The 21,586-nt window shown below is 35.1% G+C and overlaps 3 protein-coding genes across 5 annotated transcripts in view; all 3 read left to right on the top strand.

Annotated features, from left to right (window-relative positions):
* The window catches only part of LOC111707753 (microfibrillar-associated protein 1), a 4,357-nt gene extending 2,757 nt beyond the window's left edge, over positions 1–1,600 (top strand). Inside the window, exons 5-6 of the mRNA XM_023480898.1 lie at positions 260–570; positions 752–1,600. Coding sequence (XP_023336666.1) covers positions 260–570; positions 752–1,457 — 1,017 coding nt within the window. The 3' untranslated portion in view covers positions 1,458–1,600. The remainder of the gene's footprint in view (positions 1–259; positions 571–751) is intronic.
* Positions 1,481–6,673, top strand: LOC111707764 (coatomer subunit epsilon). Its single transcript, XM_023480907.1, has 7 exons — positions 1,481–1,708; positions 2,339–2,533; positions 4,252–4,392; positions 4,738–4,833; positions 5,542–5,670; positions 6,080–6,196; positions 6,323–6,673. The coding sequence occupies exons 1-7, from the start codon at positions 1,607–1,609 to the stop codon at positions 6,437–6,439; spliced, it is 897 nt and encodes a 298-aa protein (XP_023336675.1). The 5' UTR covers positions 1,481–1,606; the 3' UTR covers positions 6,440–6,673.
* Positions 6,674–6,692: 19 nt separating this feature from the next.
* Positions 6,693–21,312, top strand: LOC111707734 (uncharacterized). 3 transcript variants are annotated; one of them, XM_023480883.1, is made up of 23 exons: positions 6,693–6,772; positions 7,933–7,996; positions 9,172–9,421; positions 9,597–9,667; positions 9,895–10,011; positions 10,164–10,344; positions 10,803–11,029; positions 11,371–11,565; positions 12,302–12,371; positions 12,575–12,683; positions 12,977–13,178; positions 13,255–13,436; positions 13,504–13,858; positions 14,491–14,590; positions 16,234–16,343; positions 16,626–16,742; positions 17,158–17,212; positions 17,887–18,107; positions 18,602–18,899; positions 19,346–19,472; positions 19,610–19,982; positions 20,268–20,347; positions 20,517–21,312. In XM_023480883.1, exons 1-23 carry the CDS (start codon positions 6,709–6,711, stop codon positions 20,636–20,638), a joined length of 3,690 nt encoding a protein of 1,229 aa, XP_023336651.1. In that variant the 5' UTR covers positions 6,693–6,708; the 3' UTR covers positions 20,639–21,312. The 3 variants fall into 3 exon arrangements, with proteins under 3 accessions (XP_023336651.1, XP_023336659.1, XP_023336643.1); XM_023480891.1 differs by having other exon boundaries at positions 13,243–13,436; positions 16,644–16,742; XM_023480875.1 differs by having other exon boundaries at positions 13,243–13,436.
* Positions 21,313–21,586: the final 274 nt, after the last annotated feature.

Below are 21,586 nucleotides of genomic sequence, written 5' to 3'. Positions count from 1 at the left end.
CCCCCCCCCTGAATACGCCCCTGATTATCACCCCCCTCTTATCTGACATGCATTTCAACGTTCTACGCCTATTCACACAAAAATTGGTCCAAAATAGAAGCATCGTACTTTATGTGTCATGACGGGTTAAACTATTTTAGGATAAGAGTGAAGTTTTATTATTCCCTGCAATTAAGATTTTGATTATAAATATTTTGAAAAATCTTTATCTTATAGAATTAATTTTTGTTGAGTAAAGGCGTAACTTTTTTGTTTTAAGGTTGTAGAGGATGAGGAGGACGAGAAGAAGGTTAAGGTTGAGAAGCAGGAGGAGGAAAGTGATGAGGATGAGGATGAGTCCGACGATTCTGACTCCAGCGATGAGGATCTTGACGAAGACGCCATTGCACGTCGACGTGAGCTGATGAGACAGCGCGCGCTTTATAAAGCACAGGCTGGAGATGCTCCAGAGGAGGTGATGACGAAGGAAGAGGAGAAGTCTGGTGGAGAGAGTGATGAAGAGGAAACAAGTGAGGAGGAAACTGATTCAGAGGAGGAGGAGGGGGCCAGACTTAAACCCGTATTTGTCAGGTTAAACCAGAATTTATCTTTTTTTACCTTTTCCTAGCTTTTTATACATTTAGAATAGAAAATCATGTTTTGTTGTAGGACCTGATATGCTTATAAACCCAAGTAAACAACAATAAACGTTTTTTTATCAAAGTAGAATTAATTTATTTTTGTAATATTTAGCAATACCTTTTTTATTCAGGTCAAAGGATCGTTTGACGATCCAAGAAAGGGAGAGGGAGGAAGCTAGGGCTCGTCAGCTAGAAAAGGAGGCTCTAAGGGCTGCCGAGGAGCGTAGGAGACAAACCCTGAGAATGGTTGAGGATGAGGTTCGGAAAGCTACAATGGCGGATAGATTGACTGGGGATGAAGGTTTGGGATTAGAGGAGGTTAATACAGATGATGAGAACGATGAAATTGAATACGAAGCCTGGAAGGTTCGTGAACTGAAAAGGTTAAAGAGAGACAGAGACGAGGCTGAACAGATAGCTCGGGAGGCCGCCGAGGTTGAACGCCTCCGAAATCTCACCGAAGATGAGAGAAGAATGGAACTGAGAATGAATCCTAAACAAATCACAAATAAATCCGCAAAAGGAAAGTACAAATTCCTGCAGAAATATTATCACAGAGGAGTTTTCTATCTCGCGGATGAGGAGAACGTTCTCAAGAGAGATTTCACGGCTCCGACCCTGGAGGATAGATTCAATAAGAGCGTCCTGCCCAAGGTCATGCAGGTCAAGAACTTCGGTAGGTCAGGACGAACCAAATATACTCACCTGGTGGATCAAGATACAACAGATTTTGACGCGTCCTGGACCCAGGAGACTGCAACCAATATCAAGTTTCAACAGCAGCACGCAGCGGGTATGAGGCAGGTGTTTGACCGCCCAGGACGGAAAAAGAACTAAGAACAATCTTGGGCACTGTGTAGTATGAACTGGTCGGATGTTACGGACTAATCCGTTGTTATTTTTTCTCTTCAACTTGTCTGATCTGCTGCAGTTGTATCTTTATGATTATTGTGTACATTTATAAATAAGATTCATTTCAGAAAAGAATGGTTGTAAACATGGAGACTGGAGATGAACTAATTGACATAAAGAACTCATTCTTTACAGGAAACTACCAAGTTTGTGTTAACGAATGTCAGAAGCATAAGGTAGATAGAAAGATAGATATATATTTGACTAAATATTTTAATGAACATTCTAGGTAACATCCCTAGACTGTATATCTTAGATATCTTTTGCATTAATGGGAATATATCTCGGATATTCGTTCTAATTGTGGGACTATATCTCGGATATCCGTTCTAATTAATGGGACATTATCTCAGATATCCGTTCCAAGTAATGGGACTGTATCTCGGAAATCCGTTCTAAAATGGGATTATAACATGAAAATACGATCTAATTAATGGGAAATATATCTCAGATATTAGTTCCAAGTAATGGGATTGTTTCTCGGTTATAAGTTTTTCTCATTGGAACTTTATCTTTAATATCCGTTCTAATACATGTTACTTTATCTGGATATTCGTTCTATTGATGGAACTTTATCCCGATTAATCGTTCCTATTGATAGGACTAAAGCATAGGTATCTCACTGCTTTAATTTCGGGGTTTAGATTTTGGATATCCGTTCTAATTATTAAATTCACAAATTATAAATAATTTTACTGAGATACTTCCATCACCAAACGTGATAACTTCGGTTTAGATTTTGAAAACCAATAAAAAAATAGATTTTAAAAATGTCAGAAAAATTTGATTAATTTCTTGTTTTTTAGCTGCAAGATTCCAGCCTAGCGGTAGAGAAGGATATCTTCATGTACCGTTCATACATAGCCCTGAAGAAGTACAGGGTCGTCCTGGACGAAATCTCTTCGTCCTCTCCTGACCTGATCCAACCCTTGAAGACCCTGGCAACTTTCCTGGCTAACCCGGAGAGGAGAGAGAGTATGGTGGTAGATCTTGATAACATGGTAAAAATATTAATCTTCTCTACTCTTAGCCTCTTGTACTAAAAATATAACCAACTTAAAAGATGAGTTACAAACAACAATTTGGATATTTGTCTATTTAGATATTACAAGAATATTTTAAGTTCTGTTATAATATGATACATAACCATTTTAAGTACTGCGTTTCTAAAAAAAAAAGTCCAAAGTAATGCTTTCATGTTAATAGATTTCAAGCATTCTAGTCACATTTGTAAAAAAAATCATAATCTTTGTAGAAGATCTAATATCTACATTCGGACGGTATTCAGATTTGCCAGCGGTATTTTCAGTTTTCATGCTGATAAAGAACTATTTATGGTAAAATATTGTTGGTAGTAACGCTAGAAAGACAGAAAATCCCCCCGCGAGTCCGCGACACGTTGAAAGTTCTTTTCGTGGGGGGGGGGGGGGTAATAAAGAAAAGTATGGCGAACTGGGATAATAGATTTATCTACGCACAATAGTAAAGTATTATTTACAGTTAACACACATAAACAGTTGTTACTTTATTCTACGCAATTATAGATCTGTAAAATTAATCCAAATCATTTAACAGGCAAATTAGTTCTAACTTTAAATTAATGATCTGGAAATTAGATTTAGCACAAATCTTGATTTATAAAACTGTATTGTTTCAAATAGTATGTAGAAGAAATTCCGCGTCAGATCATTTTTCGAAATGTTTCCAGTTAAAGCCAATAAACTGTAAACGTAGTTTTACGTAGTGACCCTCCATGCAAAGATGGCAATGCCATACTCACAACGGTACCCTAACAAGCTTTGTTTGATCAATAATGTGGAAGAAATGTTTTTTTTTTCTTGGGTTGAAAGTGTTTGATTCAAAGAATTATTATATGTTATCCTGCAGTAGAAATGCGCAAGTTACTGTAGAGAATCCAGAAATGAAAATATTAATTTTCGTAAATTATAGACATTGATATTTAAATCATACTTGATCAGACAACGCTTTAAAGGGTGTCGTTGTGAATCGGGCACTGCAATCTTTGCATGGATTATTACATGGAATTACGCTTACAGTCCCTTGAGAGTTGAGACATAAACAAATCTTTTTTCATTTACAATTACATGCAGGTAGACCCATAAAATTATGTATAATAAAAGCGACCATCAAGCAATCCTATGTGTATTATATGTAGTCTGGGGATTCCACGGTGGGAATCTGCCGCATTATTTCTGAAACTAAATTAAAAAGGAAATAGTTCTACGAGTAGTAGCTTAAAATCAACTTATCCCAATGAAATGGGTCTGTCTGCACTATCACTGTTTTTCAAGTTCATTGACCTATTCAAAATCATAATTTGAGTCTTACAGTCGTCTTATTATTCCAGTCCTACTCCCGGTGCCTGGAACTCTTATGAGGATTCGAAAATTAAAGAAAATATGAATAATTGGTCTTGTGTTTTGAATTATAAGTTTATTGGTTCGAATATACAGGGTTACCCACAAAGATGGTCCACACTAGAACGAGGTAGGTTCATGATACAATATCAGAATACTAGAACGAGGTAGGTTCAGGATGCATTATCTAGATGTCTGGGAATCTAGACGTAAACAATTACGTCCTACTCCTAATGGCTGGATCTATATATATATATATTTATCTAGATGTCTGGGAATCTAGGCGCAAACAATTACGTCCTACTCCTAATGGCTGGATCTATATATATATATTTATCTAGATGTCTGGGAATCTAGACGTAAACAATTACGTCCTACTCCTAGTGGCTGGAACTATATATTTACATGCTGGTCAACCGGAGTCAGCTCTGAAGATTCTTCACTCTAGCGAGCATATTGAATGCCTAGCTTTGAAAGTTCAGGTTAGTTCAGAACTCTACAATCCCCGTTATAAATCTAAAATAATTGTTCAACCATCATGTAATGAATCTTTGCGTGATGAAAATAAATGAAATATTGGGTTCAATTATCAAAAAGAGGGAGAAAACTAGTTGCACGTTGCTATTTCTTTTTATTTAAATCCTTCATTCCACTGATTATCCGCTGGGCGCAGAGGATGTTCTTTTTTCTTGTTGAGTAACTGGTGGGAAAAGAAGTTGATAAAAACCTGACAGTTTGACTAAATAATAATATATAGGGGTTAAAAGTGCCAATTCTATGAAGAATGCAAAGCAGTCTTTTTAATGGTATTTTTCTGATTTATGAAGGCGTTGTTGTCGATGAACCGCCCCGACCTTGCGAGGAAGGAGATGAAGAACTTGGTTGAGAAGGATGAGGATGCAACAATCACCCAGCTTGCTCAGGTAATCCATTGTTTTGGATTCATCTATAAATGTTTGATTAGCTGAGTCTGTTTCTTTTAAAAAGATGTATTCCATATTTGTGATTTAAGTGAAACCTTCCACCATGCATAAACCAAATAATGACAGCTCTAATGATGGGGGCATCATTTTGTTCTCCGTTTTTGAATATTGGCTCCGCAATAATCTGAGATGTAAATTCTATTTCAAAATTTAATGTTTGTTTACTTTACTGTGAACAAAGATATTAAAGATATTACTCAGGTTCCCGATAATCCCAACACCCGGTACGCTCACATCCAGGGTTCAATAATAGAACATGCCCTAGGCGGTTTACAAACAGACGACCCCAGGCGTGATTGTACACGTATCGTGAGGGGAAGTACTGATGGGTGTTGCTTCATACGGGGATTAAAAATCCCTCAGAAGTTCTGTTTAATAATAATAATAGTTAACCAAACAATTTTTCGAAACGTTCTTTAGCATGAGTCTTTTTTAACATTTTTCTCCTTATAGACGCAACAGATAGAAGTAAGATTAGTGGCGATCTAAAGCGCTTATTTTTCGCCGTAAGCCTATAACCCCTTTCAATTTTCGCGAACACTCCCTTTTAGATGATGACTTTCATTTCCTGTACCCTAAATAGTTAAGTCTTTTTTCCAAATTACATCATTTGATTTTTAATTTGATTTTAATCTTTTTTAAATTCAGGCCTGGACCAACCTTCACCTTGGTTCAGATAAGATCCAGGAGGCCTACTATATATACAAGGATCTTCTGGATAAATACGGAAACACGTGTCTTCTTTTAAATGGCTCAGCTGCTTGCTCAATTGCAGAGGTGAGAATATATTTTCCCGGACTTTTTATCCTTAGTCCGGGTCTGTTTTTGTAAAAAAAGGGTCTATAAGAATTTCTGACTATGGGGTGGGAGTTTACTGTAGACTTTATTCAAAGTGATGCTCCATTTATTGAGTTGATGTCTGATTCCCTAACCGTTCCACATTTCTGTTTGAGAGACACGGGAGGAACTGTTCAGATTTAACTCCTTTTCAGCTAGAAAGATTTGACATTTTCTACATTATTCATCAGGCAAAAGTTTTAAGAGAGAATGAATCAGGCATATCCCTCTTTAAATGGATTAGGGTCAATTGAAATTACAAGGATAGTACCATTAAGTCGACCTTATCCTTCAACTTATGTGAATAAAAATTAACATTTGTCGGCAAAAATTTAAGTCTTTATTGCAGGGTAAGTATGTAGAGGCTGAGGCTTCCTTGAACGATGGTTTGCAGGAGGATCCCAACAATACAGATATTCTCGTCAATCTTCTTGTCAACTCACAGTTCATGGGCAAACCCCAGGAGGTAAACGATTTATACTATTGTAAATTGGAAGTCTTGTGTATATATTTGCTTCCGTACGTCGAGATGTTTGTTATTTAAAATTATTTTTTGTTTTAATTAATCAAAGTAATACATATTTTAATTAAGGTGAGTAACCGATACATGTCTCAGTTGAAGGATATGGATCCTAAACATCCCTTCCTTGTCTCCGTAGCACTGAAGGAGGCAGACTTTGACCGGATGTGCAAACAGTACGCAATCTAACTACGCAAGTAGCTTAGATTATTGCGTCAGTTTCATACATAATCTAAATAATCAGATCCAAGTTTCTTCTGATACCGAAATCTGCTTTATTTGATCCTGTATCGCTAGAAAAAGTTATCCAATGACATATTTCTATTTTATTTTTAAAAAATTTCTCAACCTTTTGAATTGTGATGCATTTGTGATGTTAGCACTTTTATTTATAAAACAGTTTTAATAAAGAGTTTAATATTTTGCCAGTATTTAGTTTTGTTTTCAGATATTTTATTATGTCCGGGCACCAGAATAGGAGTACAGGGACTAGACCTAAAACTCAAAGGAGTCAAAACCAAGGTAGGGTCAGCTTTCAGGATACAATATCAGGGTACTGGTCCACACTAGAACCAAGGCAGGGTCAGCGTCAGGATACAAAATCAGAGTGCTGATCCACACTAGAACTAAGGTAGGGTCAGCGTCAGGATACAATATAAGGAACTGGTCCACACCAGAACCAAGGTGGGGTCAAGATACACCATCAGGGTAGTGATCTACACCAGAACCAAGGTAGGGTCAAGATACACCATCAGGGTACTGATCTACACTAGAACCAAGGTAGGGTCAGGATACACCATCAGGGTACTGATCTACACTAGAACCAAGGTAGGGTCAGGATACACCATCAGGGTAGTGATCTACACTAGAACCATGGTAGGGTCAGGATGCAAAATCAGGGTACTGATATGGGATACATTATCAGGGTACTGGTCTACACTATAACCAAGGTAGGTTCAGGATACAATATCAGGGTACTAGAACGAGGTAGGTTCAGGGTACAATATCAGGGTACTAGAACGAGGAAGGTTCAGGGTACAATATCAGTTTATTGGTCCACACTAGAACGAGGTAGGTTCATGATACAATATCAGAATACTAGAACGAGGTAGGTTCAGGATGCAATATCCTCACTAGAACGAGGTAGGTTCAGGATACAATATCAGGGTACTAGAACGAGGTAGGTTCAGGATACAATATCAGTGTACTGGTCCACACTAGAACCGAGGTATGTTCAGGATACAATATCAGGGTATTGGTCTGTACCAGAACCAAGGTAGGTTTAGTTTACGATAATGGCACAGTGTTCTAATTCTAAAGTTTAAACATCCGTTCTGTTTGGTATCTGGATCGATCCAGATCACCATAATAAAATAATTCACATGGTGTCTGCAAGGTTTTCAGTTTTGCTAAAGCTGATAAGAAATCATTCTCGATTCCCCTTCTCCTGTTTTTTAACACAATTTACCAAATGGTCAAAAAAGAAAAGAAATAATGCAAAAAGTATTTTGATGCTGAATTTTTTCTTTTTTCATATTTTTTTTTGATGGAAAATTTCTCTTTTTTCACTCAGCACTTTGACATGAAATAGAAAAGGAAGATAATTGTACTTTCAGTATAAATTCTAGAATGATAAATTGATCAAATATTTAACTTTTTTGAAGACATCTGTTGTTTACTAGGAGGAGATAGAGCGGAACGGGAGGAAGAGAATGGAAATTTACGAGATATTTCAACACTATTCAGGTATCAAAACCTTAACCAATTTCGTTTTCATCTTGACCAACACTTCAGGTTTAAACTGATATTATTTATGTTTTATGATTGAAAATGAAGATTTCAAGTTATTGTTCAATCTTCATCTGTTACAAAATTCTAATTTTGTTTTAATATTTCAAATTGAAGTAACGATGACATTAGAATTTATTTGCAACCAGTTAAAAAAAATGCTTAGAAGTCGAAGGCCTATTTTTTAATAATTTAACACTTAAAGGGAGTGGCAATTTATGGTACGTGAACAATGTAGTATTGTGTAGGATTCATTTGAGACATAAAACGTTTTAATGATGTATAATTACTGAGTTTGATACGGAAACTCGACTTTCAAAATCATCCATTTGGGTGGTTACGTTTTGAGAATCGATTTTTTAAAAATTATTAAATAACGACGACAAAAAATCTAACAAAATTATACAGTAAACTAATTAGATGTTAAGGAACAGGTTGAAATAATAGAAATTAACTCTTATCATCGAAATTTAGTAATCTTACTCAGTTATTAATTTCTGTAATCTCTCATTGCTCACAAATATTTGTAGAAATCTGCGAACAAATTCGTAAAGAATAAGAAATTCAATATAATGATGAAAAATAAGTATACATCATCTAAATAAAACGTTTAATATATCTCGAATGAATTCCAAAAAATTTCTCCACAATACTACATTCTCAGTTCAATTACAATACATTGCCGGTCACTCCCTTTAAAGGGACTCTGTATGCGGAATTTGAAGTGATCCTCCATGCAAAGATGCTAAACCCAATTCACAACGGTACCCTTTTTCGTTGTCTGATCAAGTCTAAATTAGAAATCAATGTGTATTTTTTTATTGTGTTTTTTTTTTACTTTAGGGACTTAACTTATTTCTACTGAATACATTTAGAAACTAACAAAATTGGCATTTTTGCATGGAGGGTCACTTGAAATTACGCTCACAGCCTCTTTAATTTGAAGATGTCCTCGTCATTACTGCAGAAGCACTTGGCTAAACTTATGAAAAACATTTAATTAAAACGACGAAAAATGGTCAATCTACGTTTGTAGAGAATGAATCTATAATTCGGGTTTTCAGAGAACCACGACCACAAGTTTTTTTTTGTTTCTAGGTCATTCAATTATTGAGTTTATTCTTTATCTGCAGGGATTATGAGAGAAGGAAGAACAGTTTATCTGTTCTCCAAAACCAACTGCAACAGCAGGACGCAACATCAACAAATTCTGGTGGATTACAACGAATCCGTCCCCCGGATTTTTCCTTAATGCAACCGTCCGAAACACAAGGAAATGTTTATAAACAGAACGGAGTAAAGAACCTTGGACACAGGAATAGAACCAGGGGAGGAAGGAATAGAGGTTCTGATTCTCTCAGTCAAGATAATATATCAATACAGGTGAAATCTCTTCCCTAAGTCCCCGTTCCCTGTTAAAACAAAGAATCCGTCACGATTCCACTAAATCTAATGGCGAAACCTTAACTTTTTAGGAAACATTAATCTCGTCAGTTGACAATAACACATAAAAACAAAAAAGCTCATTTATAGATTTGGAAAACATTATTTGTTTCAGGAAGAATTGGAACAAAGACATGGCGTTGAGTTGGGAACGATTAACTCGGAGCAACGGAGCCACAATAAAGGGTAAATATTAAATCAAAGGCGCTTTGCGTGATTTCTGTTACAATTATATACTTACTTCATTATTACTTACGCAGATTTAAGTTGACGTTGGTTTATTTCAACGATCTTATAATAATAAAATATAAAAGTTTTCTTTAAAAAATTTTGGTCTGGGGATTTCACATTGGTGGTCTTATAAATTATTATTATTAATGTTGATGTTAATTAATTAACTCTTTCTCTGGTAGGAAGGAAGAACTTGAGTATCTCCGGAGCAGGGTTCGTGAGCTCCAGGATCTAGTCCTGAGATATGATGAAGCTGAACCTAAAAACTCCAATACATCAGATATTTCTCCAGCAAGGAGGTTTGTAATCTATTTTAGTTAGAAAATCTTAACGCCATCGTTTCTCAGAAAATAAATATTATGATAGAAAGTTTGGACATTTAAATAAAATCTTTAAATGATTGAAAATACTTACCTTCTATTCATCTTCATATTCCGTCTCCTTATTTCAGCTCACGTGATCATTCTCTCCGAGAGACCTCCTCCCGTGGGTCAGATCTAGCTCCGGGTCAGGATGTACACCAGCATGGGTTTGAGAGACTAGAGAACTTGGATTCTGAGCAGCATGAGTCTGAACCTGATCTAGTAGAGAGAAACCTTGCACTACTCACCGCTCAATATGAGAAATCCCAGGTTAGACCAAGAGGCAACTAAGCGCATTTTCGAGGGGGGGGGGGTGGAATGAGGATTCGAAAATTAAAGAAAATATGAATAATTGGTCTTGTGTTTTGAATTATAAGTTTATTGGTTCGAATATACAGGGTTACCCACAAAGAATGAGATTGTAAAGACGACCAAAAACTCTAAAAATATGTTAATTTGAAGCTTGATTTGTGGTTTCTGCATTCAATTGAGTATTTTGACGGTTTACTTAATTATTAAGCATAGAAACAAGCCAGTTTTGGCCTACAATGAACCCTGAATGCACGAAAGTGGACTAAGCAATTTCCGTACAATCGTCTCTGACGTCTCATACTTTGTGGGTAACACTTTAAGATGAAACGAGGTTTTGGAATAGTTTAAGTCTAGTTCATCTTAGAAAGAAAAGTTTGCCAAATTAGAAAAGTTTTGAAATAAAATATATTTTAAAGGGCGAGGAAATGTCGTCCTACCCCCCTGCCATGAGCATTCTTAACCACTGGAAAGGACAAGATCCAGTACGCTCGTCCTTTCAGCGGACCTCTTCCAACCACAGCAGGACGAACATCTTGTCCAGAAGGGACGAGAACGAAGGACGACGGAATGAGGATGTTCTCGAGAAAGAACTCCGAGATCGGAGGGATCAGCTGGAGGAATTGATCAAGAAGACCGCAAACAGGTACTAAAATAAAATTCAAATATTTAATTATATTTGATCACTTTTCTACAAAAATAAAATTTGATCACATTTCCACAAAAATTCAATTTGATCACTTTCCCCAAAGATCAAATTTGACTACTTTTCTCAAAAGCCACAATTGATCACTTTTCTCTAAAATCAAATTTGATCCCTGGGTTTTTAAAAATAAGTTCATTTAATTGGATCAGCTAGAAAGTGGTGGTTCACTTACTTTTCCAATTGGATTTTCCAGTTTATTAAAATATGTATCCGGTCAACTGTTTGATGAAATGTTAAGAAAAAATCTTATTTCAATAAATGAACTTGTTTTATGTTTGAAGTGGAAATGTGAACGAGACAAACCGAACCCTGAACAAGAACGATTTTCCTCGGAACTCCAGAGATTCCAGCACAGGGTTAAGGAGTAAAGAAGTAAACACTCGACCCTTCTCAGTTCATATTCCTACTCACCATCCTCATCCTCCTCATCCACCTCTTGCTTCTCATCCTCCTCATCCTCCAGTTAGAAACTCAAGGTAGAGATAGAGAATATCAGAGTTCAAAACTGTTGTGAATGCCGATATTAAACAATTATCCGTATCTGGTTCAGTCCTACGGACTATATTAATTCCTTATGAATATCTGTGAAAGAGTTACAGGTTGTGTGCTAGTGTCAGGTTGTGTTACAGTTCCATGTTGTGAAATAGTTTTATGTTGTGTAATATTTCCATGTTGTGTAATAGTTCAATGTTGTGTAATAGTTCCATGTTGTGTTACAGTTCCATGTTGTGTAATAGTACGTTGTGTAATATTTCCATGTTGTGTAATAGTTCCATATTGTGTAATAGTTCAATGTTGTGTTATAGTTCCATGTTGTGTTAAGTTCCATGTTGTGTAATAGTTTTACGTTGTGTAATAGTTCCATGTTGTGTAATTGTTCCATGTTGTGTAATAGTTCAATGTTGTGTAATAGTTCCATGCTGTGTTACAGTTTCATGTTGTGAAATAGTTCCAGGTTCTGTGATAGTTCCAGATTGTGTTATAGTTCGAGGTTGTGTGTGAGCTCCAGGTTTTGTGATAGTTTCAGGTTTTGTTATAGTTAAAGGTTGTGTGTGAGCTCCAGTATGTGTGATTGTTCCGGTTTGTGTGATATTTCCAGGTTGTGTGATAGAATTCTAAGTTGATAGAAAGTTTCAGGGTAAGTGTGAGAGTTCAAGTATAGAGAAAATATAAGAATAAAAGAATCTAATTAAACAGCAAACTTATTTTCAGTTCTAGGGATCCTAGAAGGCTGAATAATTCTCAGAGAATTCCAGATCTTGGTTATATTTCTATTCTCCAGGTGAGATTTTATTCAAATAAACAGAGAATAATATTCAATAAGTTTATTTTCCCGCACCAACAATGGTTGTATACTTGTAGTTTCTCAAACAAATTGGATGAAAACTGCTTTGGAGAAGGTTTTTTACAAATGTAAAAATATTCTTATATTATTTTTGTAGTTTTTATTATTTTACAATCTAATAGAAAAAAAACTTTATAAAGGATGAGGTTCGTAAACTTACGGATGAGTTGGATCGATTATCTCTTGCTTCAACTCAACATAGTAATCAGACTAACTCAGCAACCACTCAATATAGAGATAATAACTCAGGTAACATCTCTTAATACTTGAACATTTCTTTAAGTTTTACTGGTTTTTCACAAAAAAAGTTTCAAAATTATTTTCTTTTTTTTCGCAATTTTTTTCTCAATTTTTTTCTCAAACTCGATAAACCATTCAAAAGTTTGTAATATACTCTTGTTTTTGATTTGACATTTTCTCCCTTGGATCCAGATTCGTGGATCCGCATATTTTTGCGGATCCGGATCCTGGAAAATAAAATGTTGCGGATCCAACAAATACTAATCCGATTCCAGACTGTTTACTGTTTACTTGTTGTGAAGGTGACGGTAGTGTACTGGGTATACCATTGGAACTCCAGGTTCATCAGCTTACCCTCTCCCTCAACCAGGTTTATCAGGTTCTCTGGTCTCTACAGAGAGAGGTTGGAACACTAGCTCAAACAGTTGGAACCCTTCAAGCTAGAGCAGGGAACGTGAATTGGAGGAACTCAGATCTTACTCCTTCTGATGTTTGGAACACAGGGTAAGTGAGATTATTAAAAAAAAATTTTTTTACGTTTGAGATTTTGTAATCCTTGTTATGTAAGATATGCTTTTAGGACTGAAAACAGTGGTTGGATAGGAAACCATATTGGAGAAAGGTTCTCGGGAACCTGGAACGGTGAAGGCCCGTCCTGGAGCCAGGACGGAAACATGGAACAGTTTTCTCCGTTTCCGTCCAGGGAGTTGTGGAACAGTTTACAAAACTCACCGGGGTTCAATAATATTGGACCTCTACATGGTTAGTTTTATTTTTGTTTCTGAAACCTCTAAATATGAATATTATACTAATTAATTTTTGATTTTAGAGCCAAGGAATTTAAATCTTTTGCGTGACCGAAATCAGTCGAATTTATCAGATCCAGACTCCGGCGTTTCTTCAAACGCTTTGAACAACCAAGTTAGTCCTGGAATACGCGCAAATAATTATTACGACAACTTCCGGTCATTCTCGCGACAAAACCGGTTTAGTGCACCGCCATTGGCGTCCACTAGTCGGCCAGTTCGAGCGGCAGAATCGCTGCCAGCCAACAACACAACAGCTGGGTATAACAGGACCAGGAAGAAGTATAAGATCAATCGGGAGCAGAACAGGGATCAGAACTCCACGCGGAAGCGTCAGCAAAGTAACCAGGATAACGCAGTAGGAGCAGCATTCATCAGGTTTTCTTTATGTTTAAAGACTAATGAAGTTTAAAAAGTGGGAAATAATATTTGCTTTATTTACTTTATTTTGGTTTGGACCAACAACATGAACACCAAATCTTGTTTTTCTCTCAGGATTTTACTCGTGTTTGAGACTACAATTTTTTGTTTTTGGTTTAAGAGTGCTTAGGTTTATCCAGTGCTTAGAATCCATTTAATTTTGATAAGGATCCGGATCCTGGATCCGCTCTGAAAAAGACGGATCCGGATCCGGATCAAGGTCCTGAACAATTGTTCCAAGATTTACTGATTTTTTAACAAATGAAAAATTTTCCAACATGTTTTTCTCTCCGCTTATTTTTTTTGCTGCAACTTAGTGAATCATTCAGAAATTTTTGATCTATTATTAGTTAAAAATTTTTATTTGTGTTTTGAGAGCAACATTTTTGGTTTTGGTTGATTTTTTGTCCCTTGAATCCGCATTTTTTTGCTGATCCGGATCCAGGAAGCCCAAATGTTGCGGATCTAACGGATCCGTATCCGGATCCTAAACACTGGGTTCATCATTTAACATTTAGAAATTGTTTCATATTTCACTATATATATATCTATTATACTTTTGTGAATGATATGAACCTTTGTTTGCTAAGGAATGAAGGAGTGAATGTATACAACCCTCCTGAAGATGAAGTAAACATTGAACAAGAGCATTCAAGTATAGACAATATTGCTAAAAATATATATACACAGGTAACAGAAATATACTGTTGTAACCTAAATATTCAAGTATAGACAATATTGCTAAAAATATATATACACAGATAACAGAAATATACTGTTGTAACCTAAATATTCAAGTATAGACAATATCGCTCAAAATATATATACACAGGGGACAGAAATATACTGTTGTAACCTAAACATTCAAGTATAGACAATAACACTAAAAATATATACACAGGTAACAGAAATATAATGTTGTAAGCTAAATATTTTAGTAAAGACAATATTGCTAAAAATATTTATGCACGGGTAACAAAAATTTACGTTTAAAAACTAAAAATTTATTTACAATATTATCATTTGTGTTTTTATTTCGGTAATTTGCCGAGAAATTACATTTACAAGTAGATTTTATATTTTCTTCCTGTTACCTTTATGTTAAATATTTGTTTTAAAATTTTCATATATGACAATTTTAAAACACATTCTGTTTTTAATTTATTTAGAATATTTTTAGATATACTCAATAACATCCCGGAATATATTTAGATTCATTCAATAATATCCTGATATATATTTAGATTTACTCCATAATATCCTGGTATATATTTAGATTCACTCAATAATATCCTGATATATATTTAGATTCACTCAATAATATCCTGGTATATATTTAGATTCACTCAATCATATCCTGGTATATATTTAGATTCACTCAATTATATCCTGGTATATATTTAGATTCACTCAATAATATCCAGGAATATATTTAGATTCACTCAATAATATCCCGGAATATATTTAGATTCACTCAATAATATTCTGGTATATATTTAGATTTACTCAAAAATATCCTGGTATATATTTAGATTCACTCAATAATATCCTGGTATAAATTTAGATTCACTCAATAATATCCTGGTATATATTTAGATTCACTCAAATAATATCCTGGTATATATTTAGGTTCACTCAATAATATCCTGGTATATATTTAGATTTACTCAATAATATCCTGGTATATATTTAGATTCACTCAATAATATCCTGGTATATATTTAGATTTACTCAATAATATCCAGGAATATATTTAGATTTACTCAATAATATCCAGGAATATATTTAGATTCACTCAATAATATCCAGGAATATATTTAGATTCACTCAATAATATCCAGGAATATATTTAGATTTACTCAATAATATCCAGGAATATATTTAGATTCACTCAATAATATCCAGGAATATATTTAGATTCACTCAATAATATCCAGGAATATATTTAGATTTACTCAATAATATCCAGGAATATATTTAGATTCACTCAATAATATCCAGGAATATATTTAGATTCACTCAATAATATCCAGGAATATATTTAGATTTACTCAATAATATCCAGGAATATATTTAGATTCACTCAATAATATCCAGGAATATATTTAGATTTACTCAATAATATCCTGGTATATATTTAGATTCACTCAATAATATCCAGGAATATATTTAGATTCACTCAATAATATCCTGGTATACATTTAGATTCACTCAATAATATCCTGGTATATATTTAGATTCACTCAAAAATATCCCGGAATATATTTAGATTCACTCATTAATATCCTGGAATATATTTAGATTCACTCAATAATATCCAGGAATATATTTAGATTCACTCCATTATCTCCCGGAATGATACTGCTCCTGAATTCCTGGCGAATCTACTGGACGAACTTACTCTCATCTCTTCTCAGGAGAACCTTAATTTATCACCACTTAGGTATCTAATTTTAAAATTACAGTTATTTTTAATTTTTAAATTTTTTACGAAAAGAGAAATTGGTAATCTGGCGTAATATTACAAAATTTCTTCGTTGTTACGGTTGTTACGGTTTCTTTTAATGAAATATATTAGGTCATAAATATGATTTATATCATACTTTACTTTTTAAAATCCAGCCGGGTCAGTAAAGTTGTGAACAGGGACAATTAAGTCATTTTGAAAAAAGATTAAGTAATTGTGTCAGGATGAAAAAGTAAATAATTATGGGGCATATTATAGGAATGAGTCTCGAGTTAGTGTGCAGAGAAGAGAATATAGATCTGGAAACCTGAACCTGGATATTAGAGAAACATCTTCAGAGAGTAGTGAAGATGGAACTGAAAGACCTTTGCCTAGGTATAGATCTTATATGTTTTATACTAGCTTGTCAGCCCATTCTTGCCTGGAAACCAAGTTTTCTCTTTTCAAGTCTACATTCTTCCCACAGACATCCATCAGAGAATACTTCTTTAAATATAAAAGATAAAACAGTGTCCAATGTCCATTAAAAGAGTGTCCAATGTCCATTAAAAGAGTGTCCAATGTCCATTAAAAGAGTGTCCAATGTCCATTAAAAGAGTGTCCAATGTCCATTGAAAGAGTGTCCAATGTTCATTTATGTATATAAATTAACTACAATCTGCTTGGTTTTTGGTACAACGTTGTACAATGAATAAATTATCCATTAAGAAGAATTTGATTTCTTTAGTTTAATTGTTGTAGTTTAATTCTATTGGTCTTCCTTTTTCCTAATTATTCCATTTATATTAAGGCAAAGTCGGAGCAAGGTTGCTGCTAAAAGATTATCTTCACATGCTCCGCTCCAGGTAGGAGTCTTAGCACTTATCATTGCAACTTCTAGTGGTAACCAGAAAACTCGAGGCAAAATATCTTCTTTTATTCTTTTAAAATGAAACCAGCTTGTGAACCCAACTTTGCCTGAAACTATCCTTTTTTATACAAGCCAACTCACTTACTTAGAATTTTCAAACCATGCGCTAAAACAGGTGGTTTTGACTATTTCCCCAATCAAAGTTTGAGGCAAATCGGCTCAGAGGTTCATGACATATGATCGGATATCCAAACAAACAGACAAATAGAGATTACTACTTTGTATAATATAGATTAAATATCTCAAAGAATTGAGTATTTTCTTGAGACGGGAAATATTTTGTTTATTATTATTCTGTTTTGAAGAAAATATGAAGTTTAAAAACTGAATTATAGACTGAATTTGTTAAAAATCATTTTTATCCCGAAACATTATGTCCTGTTATTTGCTTTAGATATCGGTTGAAAAAATATTTTAGTGAATCATTATTGGCACACTAATATGCTGGCCTGGCCATGCATGTAGCTCTTTTTTGTAAAGCACAAAAGATTAAGGTGTAGTTTTATTGGTGTTTGGGAGCATAAGCAATAAACATTATTTGTAAGCTTCATATGTGCAATCAGAAGAAAACTTTATTTCCTGAAAAATCATTTAATTTTTTATATTTAGGCTGTAGAAATTGATTCTAGTGATACTGGTCTCAACAATATCTCTTCTATACAAAACCAGATTCTAACCAACCAACCAAACCACCAATCCCCGGCTTATCCAAACCGTATAACTTCTCCCAATCCAAACCATTTATCTCCAACCCAAACTAGCGAACAATCTCCCTCCCATCAGAATTTACCAACTTCATCGACATTTTCTAACGCGGAATTCCCTTCCAGGTACAATTAAAGATATTGCCTTTTTTTTTGGAGAAAACAAATAAATAAACATTTTAGAATTTGTTTCGTATTTTCGAGACAAAGTCAGAATTAAAGGGACTGAAGCCTAATTCCAAGTGATACTCCATGCAAAGATGGCATTTCCCTATTCACAATAGTACCCTTAAAAGCTTTGTTTGATTACGTACGAATTAGATAACAATGTTCATAATTTTGAAAACATTAATTACAATTGTGGTTTTCTGCAAAAGTGACTCGCGCATTTCTACGGCCGGAAAATATATAGAAAATTATTCGAATTAAACACTATTAAACTTAGAAAAAATATATTATCTTCTGCATTATTGATCAGACAAAGGTTTCAAGGGTGCCGTTGTGAATCAGACATTACCATCTTTGCATGAAAGGTCACTTGAAATTTCGCTTACAGTCCCTTTAGAAAATTAAATTTTCGTTTTTTCATCCTTAACCTTAAACATTATATTGTATTCTAGAAGGAGTAGTCATAACAGACCCAACGAGAACAATTTATTCTCACCCCTGACAAACCAATCTTCTCCAAACTATACTGACGCTGCCTCTGCCCTGAACCCGGGAGCTTCTTCTCTGAACCCTGGAGGTGCTCCTGATAGGTCCAGTTTTCTACCCCCCTTGCTCCCACTCCCATACTTTGGGTCCCATCAGTCTAGTTGGAGTAGTAACAACTCCCAGCAGAACTACGCTGTACCGAAGAACCAGCAGAAGAATCTCATGTCAAAGGAACGGGATTCAAGACGGATTCAAGGCGCCCAGGTAGAATCTTCTAGTTTCAGATTCTTACCCTAACATTTTTCCCGTTACAGATTATACAGATAAGACACGAGATGTAGTTGTTGTTGCACTTCTGAAATAAGAATACGGCGTATTTACCTATACGCGTGTTATTAGAGATGTTTAGAAGATAGTATGTTATAAATTCACAAAACTTCAGGGTTACCCATTAAAGATGAGACTTCAGAGACAACATTACGGAATTTACTCAGTCTTTCCCTGTAATTGCACACTACTTTATTTCTTATAAAGATCATCTAGTAAATAGTGTAGCTTAAAATTAATTGTTTATAACAGTTCAATTTTAATTATATATTAAAAAAACTTAAGATCGTCATTTAAGTCTCATCCGTTGTGGGTGACCTTATAACACGAGGAACCCCGCAACGGTAAACATCGACATTTGTTTAATACCAACTTGTGTTCAGGAAAGAGGACTGCCCCGGAATATGCAGAGTTCTGAGGTTCCCCCGGATCAGGACGGATTCATTAATATCCAACTCCAGCTTCCTATGTCTTATAGCAGAGAATCAAACCAGGCCGACATTGGGGAAGGCAAGTGAATTTGGATTTTCTTTATTTCAAAGCGGGCGATTTTTAACATTTTATTTTCCGACTTTAAGGTTTGATTTGAATGGGTAAAAAATGAACATAAGCATGTTTTCTGTGGTTTGATTCTGAATAATATTTAGAAAGTGATCCTCCCACCGGAGGAGCCGGGCAGGCGAGTATATCCGACCTTACGGAGGCAGAGCTGGCGGAGGCGGATCAGGACAGATCTCAAGGCGAGGATATATCTCAACCTTCTATGGAGATACCTCATCATTCTCTAGAGGTGTCACATCATTTCAGAGAACAGAATCATCCAGTACATTCAGAACAATCCCAATCCATTAGAGATCATTCCCAACCTTCGAGAGAGCAATCTCAACCTTCAAGAGAGCAATCTCAACCTTCGAGAGAGCAATCTCAACCTTCGAGAGAGCAATCTCAACCTTCGAGAGAAGCTAACCAACAGTCTCGAAACCAAAACCAAGCTTCAAGAGACTCATCATTTCCAACAAGGTGCTAATTTTAATTAAATTCAATGGTAAACTTCAAAAGTTCAGTGACCTAGAATGTCATTAAAATCTTATTTTGGCATTATTTGGAATAATTTTTGGAAATTGTTGCCATTAATTTTTTTTTTTTTATTATTATTTTTATCCATGTATTTATTTGTTTTTGACGTTGTTGTTACATGTTGCTACTTTTTTATTTTTGCCTTTTTGATTTAATCGGTAAAGTGAACCAGTTTTAAGGGTTTATATTTTTTGTTTTGCTCTCTTAATAGTGAATAATTTGTTTAAGGGATGGTGAGGTTGGTGGGATACGAATTCCATGTCAGATTGGACTAGACAGAGTTCCAATCAGATTACCATCTTCTCATGGTAAGTTTATTTTTGTTGTTAAAAATATTTTTTGATTCAGTTTCAAGTTCCATAAATCTCAAATTCCTATTTTTGACAATTCTTGTAATTCGAAATATATTGTTGAGTCCCATTTAGTTTTAACGAGATTTGAATAAAAAGTTTCAATAGATATTTTTTCTGTTTTCAGATTTGGAGGCTAGACGACAGCTAGAGGATGAGGCTGTTGCCTCTTTAGTTGAGGAGGTTCTTGCCTCATCACCGGAACTAGCCAATTCGGTGGCTGCTGATTATCTGCCGGATCTGTCTTGAGATAATTTCTCGTCGGCAGCTGATTTTTCGCCGGATCTGTCTTGAGGCATTTACTGAACGGCATCTGATTATCCGCCGGATTTTCCTTGACGCATTTACTAGCCCATTCGGCGGCAGCTGATTATCTTCTGGATCTGCCTCAAGGCAGTCGTTAGCCAATTCGGAGGCAGCTTATTATATGCCTTGGGGCATTTACTAGAGCCAATTCGGCGGCGGCTGATTATCCGCTGGATCTGCTTTGGAGCATTTACTAGCCAATTCGGCGGCAGCTGATAATCGGCTGGATCTGCCTTGAGGCAATTACCGCGCCTCTTGCTTGCTCGATTATTAATTAGTTTAAGGACGACATTTCAGAGACTACTTAAACAGTTTCTATAGTCTTATCGCTTATTTTGAAGGTTTCATGTACTAGTGCTTTTAAAAAATACTTTCTAATCGTTATAATTAATATAATTAATCAGTTTAATTTCGGCATTAAAATCACATACATTGTGTCAGCCCTGTAATAATACTCCGCCTGGTTACCCAGATCTGTAAAATCTGTACTTTCTAAAGATACCGTTCAACAATTATTTCCAAAAAAAATATTGGATTTATTTTGAAGAAGAAATTAAATATGTAATTCTTATATAATTGATTTCCTCACTACAATAAATCATTAAAATTGTTATAAATCTTGACTAATATGAAAACATGACATAGATTATTGGGAGAATATTTTAGAAACCAATTGTCTAGGGAAGATGGATGAATATATCTGATAAGGAGAAAAGAGAAGGTAGACAGGAGGGACGGATAATGAATATATCTGATAAGTCGAGCAAAGAGAAGGTAGACAGGAGGGACGCATAATGTTTATATCTGATAAGGAGGAAAGAGAAGGTAGGCAGGAAGGACGGATAATGAATATATCTGATAAGGAGAAAAGAGAAGGTAGACAGGAGGGAC

The sequence above is a fragment of the Eurytemora carolleeae genome, unplaced genomic scaffold, assembly GCF_000591075.1.
Source record: "Eurytemora carolleeae unplaced genomic scaffold, Eaff_2.0 scaffold105, whole genome shotgun sequence".
Taxonomy (NCBI): Eukaryota; Metazoa; Arthropoda; class Copepoda; order Calanoida; family Temoridae; genus Eurytemora; species Eurytemora carolleeae.
The sequence above is the reverse complement of the archived record's forward strand: the minus strand, read 5'-3'. Positions and strand labels throughout refer to the sequence as shown.

What these genes read in the sequence shown, in the direction of transcription:
- LOC111707734 (XM_023480875.1), top strand. Translation starts at nt 6,709, where the DNA reads ATGTCCGGGCACCAGAATAGGAGTACAGGGACTAGACCTAAAACTCAA. An exon ending in GATATTTCTCCAGCAAGGAG is followed by an intron (nt 10,012 to 10,163) that starts GTTTGTAATCTA and finishes TCCTTATTTCAG; the next exon opens with CTCACGTGATCATTCTCTCC. An exon ending in TCTGATGTTTGGAACACAGG is followed by an intron (nt 13,179 to 13,242) that starts GTAAGTGAGATT and finishes TTGTTATGTAAG; the next exon opens with ATATGCTTTTAGGACTGAAA.
- LOC111707764 (XM_023480907.1), top strand. Translation starts at nt 1,607, where the DNA reads ATGGTTGTAAACATGGAGACTGGAGATGAACTAATTGACATAAAGAAC. An exon ending in ACGAATGTCAGAAGCATAAG is followed by an intron (nt 1,709 to 2,338) that starts GTAGATAGAAAG and finishes CTTGTTTTTTAG; the next exon opens with CTGCAAGATTCCAGCCTAGC. An exon ending in TCATGGGCAAACCCCAGGAG is followed by an intron (nt 6,197 to 6,322) that starts GTAAACGATTTA and finishes ATTTTAATTAAG; the next exon opens with GTGAGTAACCGATACATGTC.